At 40.8% G+C, this 11789-nt stretch overlaps 1 protein-coding gene across 2 annotated transcripts; it reads left to right on the top strand.

Moving 5' to 3' along the window:
- The first annotated feature begins 2723 nt into the window (after positions 1-2723).
- On the top strand, positions 2724-8104 carry ostm1 (osteoclastogenesis associated transmembrane protein 1). 2 transcript variants are annotated; one of them, XM_038968581.1, is made up of 6 exons: positions 2724-3180; positions 3655-3769; positions 4526-4623; positions 4776-4886; positions 5913-6078; positions 6596-8104. In XM_038968581.1, the coding sequence occupies exons 1-6, from the start codon at positions 2794-2796 to the stop codon at positions 6649-6651; spliced, it is 933 nt and encodes a 310-aa protein (XP_038824509.1). In that variant the 5' UTR covers positions 2724-2793; the 3' UTR covers positions 6652-8104. The 2 variants fall into 2 exon arrangements, with proteins under 2 accessions (XP_038824509.1, XP_038824510.1); XM_038968582.1 differs by lacking the exon at positions 6596-8104 and having other exon boundaries at positions 5971-6078.
- The last annotated feature ends 3685 nt before the right edge of the window (positions 8105-11789 follow it).

Here is an 11789-nt window from a genome sequence, read left to right as displayed (position 1 = left end):
CTGACAAGGAAAAAATCTGGCGTTCTGCCACTGAACAAGGCAGTTAACCCACTGTTCCTAGGCCATCATTGAAAATAAGGATTTGTTCTTAATTGACTTGCCTAGTTAAATAAAGGTAAAATAAAAAGTTTTATATTGACTACGTCCGTCCTGGCTCGCTCATTAATGTCTTAATCAAAATGACGGATTGCCTCTTATCACCTTGTCTTCCCCTTATTCCATAGTTTGTACATCTCAATTGTCAGTAGACACCACATTTGTTAAAACAAATCGACATTAACTTTTTCTGCCCGTTCCCAAAAGCATTTGACGTATAGACTATTTGGGGCGTATACAGTAATGGCCCGTGGTGATTTTAGCATGTACACTACCGGTCAAAAGTTTTAGAACACCTACTCATTCAAGAGTTTTTCTTTATTGTAGAATAATAACAAAGACATCAAACTATGAAATAACACATGGAATCATGTAGACCAAAAAAGTGTTAAACAAATCAAAATATATTTTATATTTGAGATTCTTCAAATAGCCATCTGTTGCCTTGATGAACACTCTTGGCATTCTCTCAACCAGCTTCATAAGGTAGTCACCTGGAATGCATTTCAATTAACAGGTGTGCCTTGGTAAAAGTTAATTTGTGGAATTTATTTCCTTCTTAATGCATTTGATCCAATTAGTTGTGTTGTGACAAGGTGGGGGGTATACAGAAGATAGCCCTATTCGGTAAATGACCAAGTCCATATTATGGCAAGAACAGCTCAAATAAGCAAAGAGAAATGACAGTCCATCCTTACATTAAGACATGAAGGTCAGTCAATACAGACAATTTCAAGAACTTTGATAGTTTCTTCAAGTGTAGTCGCAAAAACCATCAAGCGCTATGATGAAACCGGCTCTCATTAGGAACGCCACAGGAATGGAAGACCCAGAGTTACGTCTGCTGCAGAGGATACTGTAAGTTCATTAGAGTTACCAAATAAATGCTTCACAGAGTTCAAGTAACAGACACATCTCAACATCAACTGTTCAGAGCCGAATCAGGCCTTCATGGTCGAATTGATGCAAAGAAACCACTACTCAAGAACACCTATAAGAAGAAGAGACTTGCTTGGGCCAAGAGAGACAAGCAATGGACAATAGACCAGTGGAAATTCGTCCTTTGGTCTGGAGTCCAAATTGGAGATTTTTGGTTGCAACCTCCGTGTCTTTGTGAGACGTGGTGTGGGTGAACGGAAGATCTCTGCATGTGTATTTCCAACCGTAAAGCATGGAGGAGGAGGTGTTATGGTGTGGGTGTGCTTTGCTGGTGACACTGTCTGTGATTTATGTAGATTTCAAGGCACACTTAACCAGCATGGCTACCACAGCTTTCTGCAGCAATCTGCCATCCCATCTGGTTTGGGCTTAGTGGGACTATCATTTGTTTTTCAACAGGACAATGACCAAACACACCTCCAGGCTGTGTAAGGGCTATTTTACCAAGAAGATGGAGTGCTGCATGGCCTGATGCATGGCCTGATGACCTGGCCTGCACAATCCCCCGACCTCAACCAAATTGAGATGGTTTGGGATGAGTTGGACCGCAGAGTGAAGGAAAAGCGCTCAGCATATGTGGGAACTATGCTGTTGGAAAAGCATTCCATGTGAAGCTGGTTAAGAGAATGCCAAGTGTGTGCAAAGCTGTCATCAAGGCAAACAGTGGCTATTTTAAGAATCTCAAATACTACATGATTGCATATGTGAAATTTCATAGTTTTGATGTCTTCACTATTATTCTACAATGTAGAAAATATTCAAAATAAAGAAAAACCCTTTAATGAGTAGGTGTTCTAAAATGTTTGACCAAATAGCCTACACGCCAAATGCTTTTGGGAACGGGCAGAAAATCCATGGAGGCAAAAATGACAATATCAGAGTTTAATTCAATAAGAAAAAAGCTTCTAAATGGAGAGTTGAAAGTAAAGAAAAGGGAGTGCCAGAAAAGTAATGTTTGGGAAAGATTTGGTGAAGTGGTAAAAAGAGAATGATAGTGCCGGTTATGTGTGGCAGTGATCTAGCTAGCTAGCGTTACTTTTCAGTAATTAGCTGTCCTCCTAAATGCAGTGAAAGACTTGAACATATTTGTCTGAAAACGAACTAGTCACCAGTGGTGAAATAATGTCTAACCAGTTGGCTTATGTAGCCTCTGTGCCCATGAGCTCCCAAGTGTAGATAGTAGCTAGCTACCTAAAGCTGGCATGGGGCTATGGTTAGCTACTGTACTGAAGTGGCAGGTAGCCTAGTGTTTAGCGTGTTGGGCCAACCAAAAGGTTGCTGGATTGAATCCCTGAGCTGACAAGGTAAAAATATGTCCTTCTACCCCTGAACAAGGCAGTTAAACCACTGTTCCCTGGGAGGCCGTCAATGTAACTTAGAATTTGTTCTTAACTGACTTGCCTTGTTAAATAAAGGTTAAAATATATATATATATATTGTAAGGACCCTGGATTTATAAAATCTGCCACACGAGCATGCTTTTGGGGCACAGTCGATAGCGCGCTGGACTTCGGGCTAGAAGGTTGAGGGTTCGAGACATGCTGTTTCATTACGATATGGTTTCAGATCCGATGCAAGAGCAATGTCTGCCATGTTTTGGTAAGGGCTCAGAGGGACGTCACGCACTCAAGAAGGCTCAACCAATCACCCGACAGGTTCTACATCGTGTGCTGTACACATCAGGAACAGGAAGTGATGGACTGTTATGAAGAGTGAGTTTTGGAATACAGTCACGGTTCGGAAGGTGCTTCTTCAAACATGTATATCTTCCAGGTGGCTGCGTTATTGATAGCGTTGCTATATTATGGCAATGCTCAAACGTCTACTGTCGCTGTGAACCCCACCATTCTGGGTTCAGAGCTGAGCGCAGACGGCTTGAAGCAGCTCGCTGCGGCAGTGGCGCCGCAGTCGCCCGTGTTTCACCCTAGCCGCGGTTCCTATTTTTCTCTTAATCTGTTGTCGGCGTTTCCAGAAGATCTGGAGGTCAGCGATTACTGCGTCGAGCTGCTGGCTATCTTTGGGCAGCGATATTCAACGTATGTGAATTGTTTGGTGTCTGCCGCGCGTCCTGTCAAAGTGTGCCAAAATTGTTATGGCACCCACGACAACCTTATGGAGATTTACACAAACATATCATCAGACCAGGTAGGCTAAGTAAGTTAACATTTGTGTTTTCTCAGTGGACTTTGAGTTTATCATTGTGTTTTTAATATTATGCGTTTCCATGTGTTTGCACTGCTGCGGGGTAATTAATATGTATAATCAATGGGTTAATAAGTGCGCCATTGTCACATGCGTCATGGGACCGTTGTTAGTGCGCCTTTGGCTGCAGTACAAAATGTGTGGTGTGTACTGTGTAATAGGGGAGATAGGAGATCACAAGGCTAGCCATCCTAGTCACATGCCTGGTGACTAGGAGAACAACAGCCAGGACTGACTGTTGCCATAATGGGGGTTAAATAGGTATCCTATAGCCTAATGGCAATGTTTTGCCACATCAATTTCTCAGTACTTTATCTTATATTGAGGATTCAGTAGATACAGTTTAATCTAATTAGTAAGGCTAACAATAGGGATGGTAAACGCCCTCAGTGAGACTGCATGTGTGTCTGTTTCCAGATGGGCCCAGGGAATGTGAGCTGCAGAGACAGCCTCCTGCGTTCTGACAGGCTGATGTTGGTGTTCCTGCTCTACAACAACCTGGAGGACATCTGGACTGGTTCAGAATGTAACAGTAGGTGGACTGTCTTCTATTATAAACACATTAAGCATTTTGATTTATTGCTGATATGTACTCATGTATACCAAACATTAGGAACACCTTCCTAATATTGAGTTGCATCTCCCCCACCCCCTTTGCCCTCAGAACAGTGTCAATTCGTCGGGGCATGGACTCTACAAGGTGTCGAAAGCGTTTCACAGGGATGCTGGCCTATGTTGACTCCAATGCTTCCCACAGTTGTGTTAACTTGGCTGGATGTCCTTTGGGTGGTGGGCCATCCTTGATACACATGGGAAACTGTTGAGTGTGATAAAACCCAGCAGCGATGCAGTTCTTGACACAAACTGGCACCTACTACCATACCCCGTTCAAACACACTTGTCTTGCCCATTCACCCTCTGAATGGCACACGTACACAATCCATTTCTCGATTGTCTCGGCTCAAAAATATTTTTTTTACCTGTCTCCTTCACTTCATCTACACTGATTGAAGTGGATTTAACAAGTGACATTAATAACGATTCATAACTTTTACCTGGTCAGTCTGTCATGGACAGAGCAGGTGTTCTTGATGTTTTGTATGCTCAGTGTATATTATTACCTTTTCTATGTCTCAATAAGTCCCTTGCTTCCTCTCCTTGCCTCCTTTCCTTTGTGATAGATTCTTTGAATATAATTGTGTGCCAGGAAACAGCGTATACCAGTTTGATCTTTAACCCTGCCATGGTACATCATTTCTGAATGATAACCGACTTCCTGTTTTCTAAGGTTGTGTAAGCCTGGGACTCCACAGCCTGACCAATGACACCCTTTACTTCATGGCCACTCTCAACCAGTCCCTCAGATGTTTTGAGAAGTTCCAACAGGTGGGTCACTGTTGTAAGTCAAAGAGAGAAACATTGTTTAGCTAGTGCATACCAAAAACCACTAGGGAGGGAGAGGGGAGTATAGAGATGAAGTTTATAAATAACTAAAATGGTTTCTACCTGTTTGTGTGATTATATATATATTTTCACAGGGGAACCACTCAGCGCTATGTAAGGAGTGCAAGGCCACATACAGAGGACTGAATGAGCTGTACAGCCGCATGGAGAAGAATCGCACACTCTGCATCGACATCGAGGACTCAGTATGTATTTCACAGCCACAGTTTGTCATAACATCTTGTGCTTTGTCATTCATGTTGGCCTCTGAAGCCCAGGCTTGTCAAGTTCTGTTCAAAAGCCTGGGGAAGTTCTCCTCAGAAAGACGATTAAAATGGGGTGGATTATGATGGCATCGAGATGGAAACTAGTGACACTTTTACACTTATCAAACCAATTAAATATTTCTTATTTCTACCTCGGAGCCAATAAAATGCAAGCGTTGAATGCCAGTGCTCCCATTCAAACGCAAAAAATCTAATACTGAAGTACTACAGACTTGCAATAGTCAAGTCAACGAGATGAGATTTGGAAGGATGGCCACGTGATACTACATTAATGTATAATGTACACTAAAGATATGGAATGTACTCTCAAGACTGTCAAAGTTTTTTGTGCTATATATAGCAGAGCTCTGTTTGTGCACTAGTGCCCAGGAGACTGCAAAATACATTGGAGAATGTAAGGCTCTTAGGCTGTGTTTAGACATGCAGACAAATTGGTTGTTTGATTAATTGGATCAGATCTTTTGCCAATAATTGGATCAGATCTTTTGCCAATAATTGCCTGTCTTAACGTAGCCATTGAGAAAGGAACAGCGAGATGTCACCAGGGTTGCGGCCCAATCATCACTCCTTTCTGTCAGTGTGCACTTGCTCAATTTCCTTCATGGATTTGGTATGGAAAATCCCTCTAGCCCAAGCCAACACCAATCCAATGCTTTTAAACTTGTGTGGAGTAGTGAATGGGTGCATACTTCAGGACAAGGAGAGATTATTGGGACGCACCACAGTTCTGGTGGTGCCAGTGAGTTTCAGAGGAGGAGGTGACGTAGAGACTAGTAACTAGAAAGGTGCACTAGGGACAGAAGGCCAAAGCCAGAAATTGAGCAAGGGAGTCAGATGGACAAAAAAAAGAGTGAGCGACTTAAGAATAGAGTAGACTTTATCCCCTTTGTGGTTCTTTAAGCTCTTGTGTTGATGGTGGGTGGGTGGGGGGGGGTCTTGTTTCAGATGAATATGACCCGTAGACTGTGGAGCAAGAATTTCAATTGTTCCTTCCCCCGGGCAGAGAACGTTCCTGTCATCGCCGTGTCCAGCTTCATGCTCTTTCTGCCCATCATCTTCTACTTGAGCAGTTTCCTTCACTCGGAACAAAAGAAACGCAAGCTCATACACCGTGAGTAACCAGCTTAAACAATCCATTGTTGCACAGAGATATTTGACGGGTTGGTTGGGTGGGAGGCTGGAGGGGTGGGAGACTGGAGGGTCGGGGGGTTTATTGGGGTGTCACAGGTTTTTAAAGTGAAGTATGTATGGAAGCCGGGGTCTCTCCTGCATGCATGTTCCTGGTTTATAGAGATTTTATTGAAGGGGAGAAGGGAGTTCTTCAATGAGAGCCCCTAATAATGTGGGCTTGAGAAGGAGGGGTGAGGTAATTCAAGGTGTTGGGAGTGGTGGAGGGGAGCAGTTTAGGAGTTTCCTTGTTAATAGTGGGTTTCGGAGTTTCCTTGTTAATAGTGGGTTTTGGGCCTACTAATGATCTAAGCCGGAGAGTCAGAGTAATACCTTACGTTGTTTCTTTGACACATGTCATTATGGTGAATCAACAATCTTCGATGAAATGTTCCTGTGTTGAATGTTGTTTAGAGGTGATGGGTGGTGGCTAACAGTAACACTTCCTGATTCCTCTCCAGCCAAACGAGCCAAGTCCAACACCAGCCTCGTGAACATCCAGGACAGGTTAAGCTGAGGAGAGAGAAGGATAAGGAAGAAATGGAAGAGGATGAGGAGGAATGTTTGTCGTCCTCGGCCACCTGTTCCTTTGGTTTGTCCAAAACCTCTCCTGGATGCAAATGTCATTTCCTCTGTGACTGTGGTTTCAACCAGTTCTGTAATGACAGAGAAGTCAAAAAGAGCACCCCCTGTGGGCGAGAAGGATGCCAATCATCAGTATTTTTTCCCCTAAGATATTATAGCAAACGGAAACAGCGGAATATTTGTAACAGAAGATTAGTTATAATTGCACTGTTCATGTCACGCTTTGAACCGCCTACCCCCACCCCACCCATTGCTTCTAGAACAAAATACACACAATAGAAATGCACCATGACCTGCTGCTGATTTATAAGCAATGGGGAGTTAAGTCTATTTTTTGTATTTCATTATTTATCTTTGTGTCAAGAGATGAGAAATGGGTTTTGTCTCTACTGTAATGTCACTGTGACACAGACTGGCAGACAGAAAGCACTTGATGTCCTTTAGATGTGACATATACCTACCGTGTAAAAGTGGGTGACAGCTGAGATGGAGAGAATCTTTTAAAATATATATACAGTCAGGTCCAAAATTATTTGCACATTTGGGAAAGATGAGCAAAAAACACTTATAAAATAAATAATACAAATGTTCTGTTTTGCATGCAAAAAAATCGTAAATTATATTCATTTATACTAATATAATTGCTCAGAGAAAATAATTGGCACTCCTGTTTTCACTACTCCATCACCCTTCCCTTACATGTGAGCAAAGAGCTCTATTTTCATGTCATCCAACAAATGTAATGCCTGGAGTCTGCTTAATGGCATTTGCACTTGGATTGGAACTGGTGCTATGGTCAGATGACATGAAAATAGAGCTCTTTGGCCACTCATACCAGTGGTATGTTTTGCATCAAAAGAAAGATGCTTATGCAGAAAATAAACCTCTCTACTGTAAAATATGGTGGTGGATCTTTGAGGTTATGGGGCTTCCACTGGCCCTGGTTAAGGTCAATGGTATCATTAACTTTACCTAGTACCAGAACATTTTCGCCAGGAGGCTGAAACTTGGCCACAAATGGACCTTCTAGCAAGACAATAACCCCAAGCACATATCAAAATCCACAAAGAAATGGTTAGTTGGCCATTTAATTGGCCTTAAAATCGGTCTCTGGACTTGAAAGCCATTTAAAACCTGTAGTTTGCATTGAAGAGGGCGAAGACGAAGGATATCAGGGATCTCGAAAGATTATGTATGAAGGAATGGTCTAAACAAATCAACGTTTTTTGGTCACGTACACAGTTTAGCAGATGTTAAAGCGGGTGCAGCAAAATGCTTATGTTACTAGCTCCTAACCATGCAGAAAAATGTCAAATGGGTGGGTCAATGACGAATAACGATTAAAAAAAAAGTATTAATGCTTATTAAAGTTATTTCTACCTTCATTAGTGTTGTGTGTACCGGTCAAACTTTTTACGAAGAAGGAGAGTGATTGAGTGCTGCATCAGATTACCTGGCCTCCACAATCCCCCGACCTCAACCAAATTGGGATGGTTTCGGTTGAGTCGGACCACAGTGTGAAGGAAAAGCAGCCAACAAGTGCTCAGCATATGTGGGAACTCCTTCAAGACTGTTTGAAAAGCATTCCAGGTGAAGTTGGTTGAGAGAATGCCAAGTGTGTGCAAAGCTGTCATCAAGGCAAAGGGTAGCTATTTTGAAGAATCTCAAATATAAAATGTATTTTGATTTGTTAAAAAACTTCTTTGGGATAGGTGTCCCTTCCACGGGACGGTTGAGCTAACGTAGGCTAATGCGATTAGAATTAGGTTGTAAGTAACAAGAACATTTCCCAGGACATATTGGCAGAAAGCTTAAATTATTGTTAATCTGCACTGTCCAATTTACAGTAGCTATTACAGTGAAGGAATACCATGCTATTGTTTGAGGAGAGTGCACAGTTTTGAACATAAGTTATTAATAAACAAATTAGGCACATTTGAGCAGTCTTCACAATTTAAAAAAACATAAATGCAATGGTTCATTGGATCAGTCAAAAACTTTGCATTTACACTGATGCCATCTAGTGGCCAAAATCTAAATTGCACCTGGGCTGGAATAATACATGCCCTTTCTCTTACATTTCAAAGATGGTTAAAAAAAAATACATTTTTTTTTTTTTTTCTCTTTGTATTATCTTTTACCAGATCTATTGTGTTGTATTCTACTACATCCCTTTCACATTTCCATAAACTTCAAAGTGCTTCCTTTCAAATGGTACCAAGAATATGCATATCCTTGCTACAGGCATTTAGATTTGGGTATGTCATTTTAGGCAATAGGTTAAAAAAGGGCTAATCCTTAACTTCTCTGCGCTACGGATCCCTTTTACGGGATCATTTTCCTAAACAACCGCTGAATTGCAGGGCGGAAAATATTACAAAAAATATTTATAATCATGCAATCACAAGTGAAATATACCAAAACACAGTTTAGCTTGTTGATAATCCACCTATCGTGTCAGATTTTGAAAATATGCTTTACAGAGAAAGAAATCCAAGCTTTTGTGAGTGTATCAATCAATGCTAGAACAGCTAGCCCCAAATTAGCATGGTCACGAAAGTCAGAAAAGCAATAAAATTAATCGCTTACCTTTGATAATCTTCGGATGTTTGCACTCACGAGACTCCCAGTTACACAACAAATGTTATTTTTGTTCGATAAATATTAATTTTATAACAAAAAACGCCATTTGGGTTGCGCGTTATGTTCAGAAAACCAAAGCCTCGTTCCGTTCGACGAAAATTCCAAAAAGTATCCGTAATGGTCGTAGAAACATGTCAAATGTTTTTTATAATCAATCCTCAGGTTGTTTTTAACAAACATCAACCGGACCGTAACCTACTCAATAAGAAAGAAAAAGAAAATGGGGAGCTACCCTCTCGCGCGCAGGAACTAATCTGAGGACACCTGACTGCTTTTGAAAAATCTCGTTCATTTTTCAAAATAAAAGCCTGAAACTATGTCTAAAGCCTGGTCACAGCCTGAGGAAGCCATTGGAAAAGGAATCTGGTTGATACCCCTTTAAATGGAAGAAAGACGGGCCAGGAAACACAGATTAAAAAATATATATATAACTTCCGGGTTAGATTTTCTCAGGTTTTCGTCTGCAGAATCAGGTTTGTTATACTCACAGACAATATTTTGACAGTTTTGGAAACTTTGGAGTGTTTTCTATCCTAATCTGTAAATTATATGCATATTCTACGATCTGGACCTGAGAAATAGTCCGTTTACCTTGGGAACGTTATTTAAAAAAAATCTGACCCCTAGCGTCAAGAGGTTTTAAGAGGTTTAACACTTTTTTGGTTACTACATGATTCCATATGTGTTATTCCATAGTTTTGATGTCTTCACAATTATTCTACAATGTAGAAAATAGTAAAAATAAAGAAAAACCCTTGAATGAGTAGATGTTCTAAAACTTTTGACCGGTAGTGTAGTCACCGAGAATTAAATCCATGCATTTATATTTTGAATCATATTATTTCTCCCTTGAATAATGTAATTCGGTGTAACGGTAATGGATTTTCAAATTACTTGATTATTTGCCAGTATTAGCATTCAGCTGTTTATAGATAGTAATAGTTTATCAACAAACATCTACTGCTTTGAAAATCATACATTTTGGCCTTTCTACTATCATGAGGTAATTTGCTGATTTTAGCACCCTAAATGTCACGCTCAAAAGTGAAAAAAGCAGGAAAATGTCAATGCTTTTCTGTAAAGAGGTAAAGATTGTTGTTGTCATGGATCAGCTTTAATATTGCAGATTGTGGCTTCCATCAATGTTGTCTGCATAATTGTCTGCATCATTTCCAATCCCCCATATAAAACAATATATTTCCCTTTTATTATTTTCCCCTAACCCTAACATCACTCTCCTGATTGGAGTACAATAATGGACAAGAACACTTAGGCGTCTACCTCCAGCTTATATATGCTATATACATTTTACGGACACAGTATATTTTACAATAGTTATCTTTTGTTTTGTTTTTAGTCCCATCCTTCAGCTACACTTAACCCCTCCCATCTCTGAACACCATCCAGTTTTGATTTATATTTGCCATATATTTTTCAACTGTGCTGTGATGTTTTGCAAAAATTTTGAACCTTTCTATTTTCATAGTTTCTACAGATTGTAAATTGAAAATAAACTGTTTTGCTAAGAGTATTATTATATTATTGATCGATTGACTATGACTTTTTAAATCATCTGTAATGTATATGCTGGGAGTCAGGAAGCTTACCAGAATGGCACCGATAGAGATGGTCGCCTCGCTTCAGGTCCTTAGAAAACTATGCAGTTATTTTTTATTTTTTAATGTATTATTTCTTACATTGTTAGCCCAGAAAATCTCAAGTGTTATTACATACAGCCGGGAAGAACTATTGGATATAAAAGCGATGTCAACTTACCATCATTATGACCGGGAATACGTCTTTCTCGAAGCGGATCCTTTGTTCGGACCTCCACCCTGGACATGCGATCTTATCCCAGAGGCCGACCTAAAACAACACGGTCGCCGCAGGAGAGGCAGACGGAGCGGCCTACTGGTCAGACTCAGAAGGCGAGCACACCATCCACCGCTTCCGAGCAAATTACTCGCCAATGTACAATCTCTAGATAACAAGGTGGACGAAATTAGGGCACGAGTTGCCTTCCAGAGAGACTTCAGATATTGTAACATTCTCTGTTTCACGGAAACATGGCTCACTCGGGATATGTTGTCAGAGTCGGTACAGCCACCCGTTTCTTTCACGCATCGCTCTGACAGAAACAATCATCTCTCTGGTAAGAAGTATGCCTTATGATTAATGGCTCAAGGTGTAATCACAACAACATACAGGAACTGAAGTCATTTTGTTCACCTGACCTAGAATTCCTTACAAATGCCAACCGCATTCTCTTTGATTATAGTCACAGCCGTGTATATCTCCCCCCCCAAGCAGATCCCTCGTAGGCCCTGAAAGAACTTCACTGGACTCTATGTAAACTAGAAACCGTACATTCTGAGGTGGAATTTATTGTAGCTGGGGATTTTAACAAAGCTAACCTAAGACCAATAC

The sequence above is a fragment of the Salvelinus namaycush genome, chromosome 29 (genome assembly GCF_016432855.1).
Source record: "Salvelinus namaycush isolate Seneca chromosome 29, SaNama_1.0, whole genome shotgun sequence".
In the NCBI taxonomy this organism is placed as follows: domain Eukaryota; kingdom Metazoa; phylum Chordata; class Actinopteri; order Salmoniformes; family Salmonidae; genus Salvelinus; species Salvelinus namaycush.
This window is presented reverse-complemented; position numbering and strand designations above follow the sequence as displayed.

Bases quoted from the DNA above. Each gene is read 5' to 3' on its own strand.
- ostm1 (XM_038968581.1), top strand. From the start codon at position 2,794: ATGTATATCTTCCAGGTGGCTGCGTTATTGATAGCGTTGCTATATTAT. The intron at 4,887-5,912 runs GTATGTATTTCA...GTCTTGTTTCAG, and splicing joins GCATCGACATCGAGGACTCA to ATGAATATGACCCGTAGACT. The intron at 6,079-6,595 runs GTGAGTAACCAG...ATTCCTCTCCAG, and splicing joins GAAACGCAAGCTCATACACC to CCAAACGAGCCAAGTCCAAC.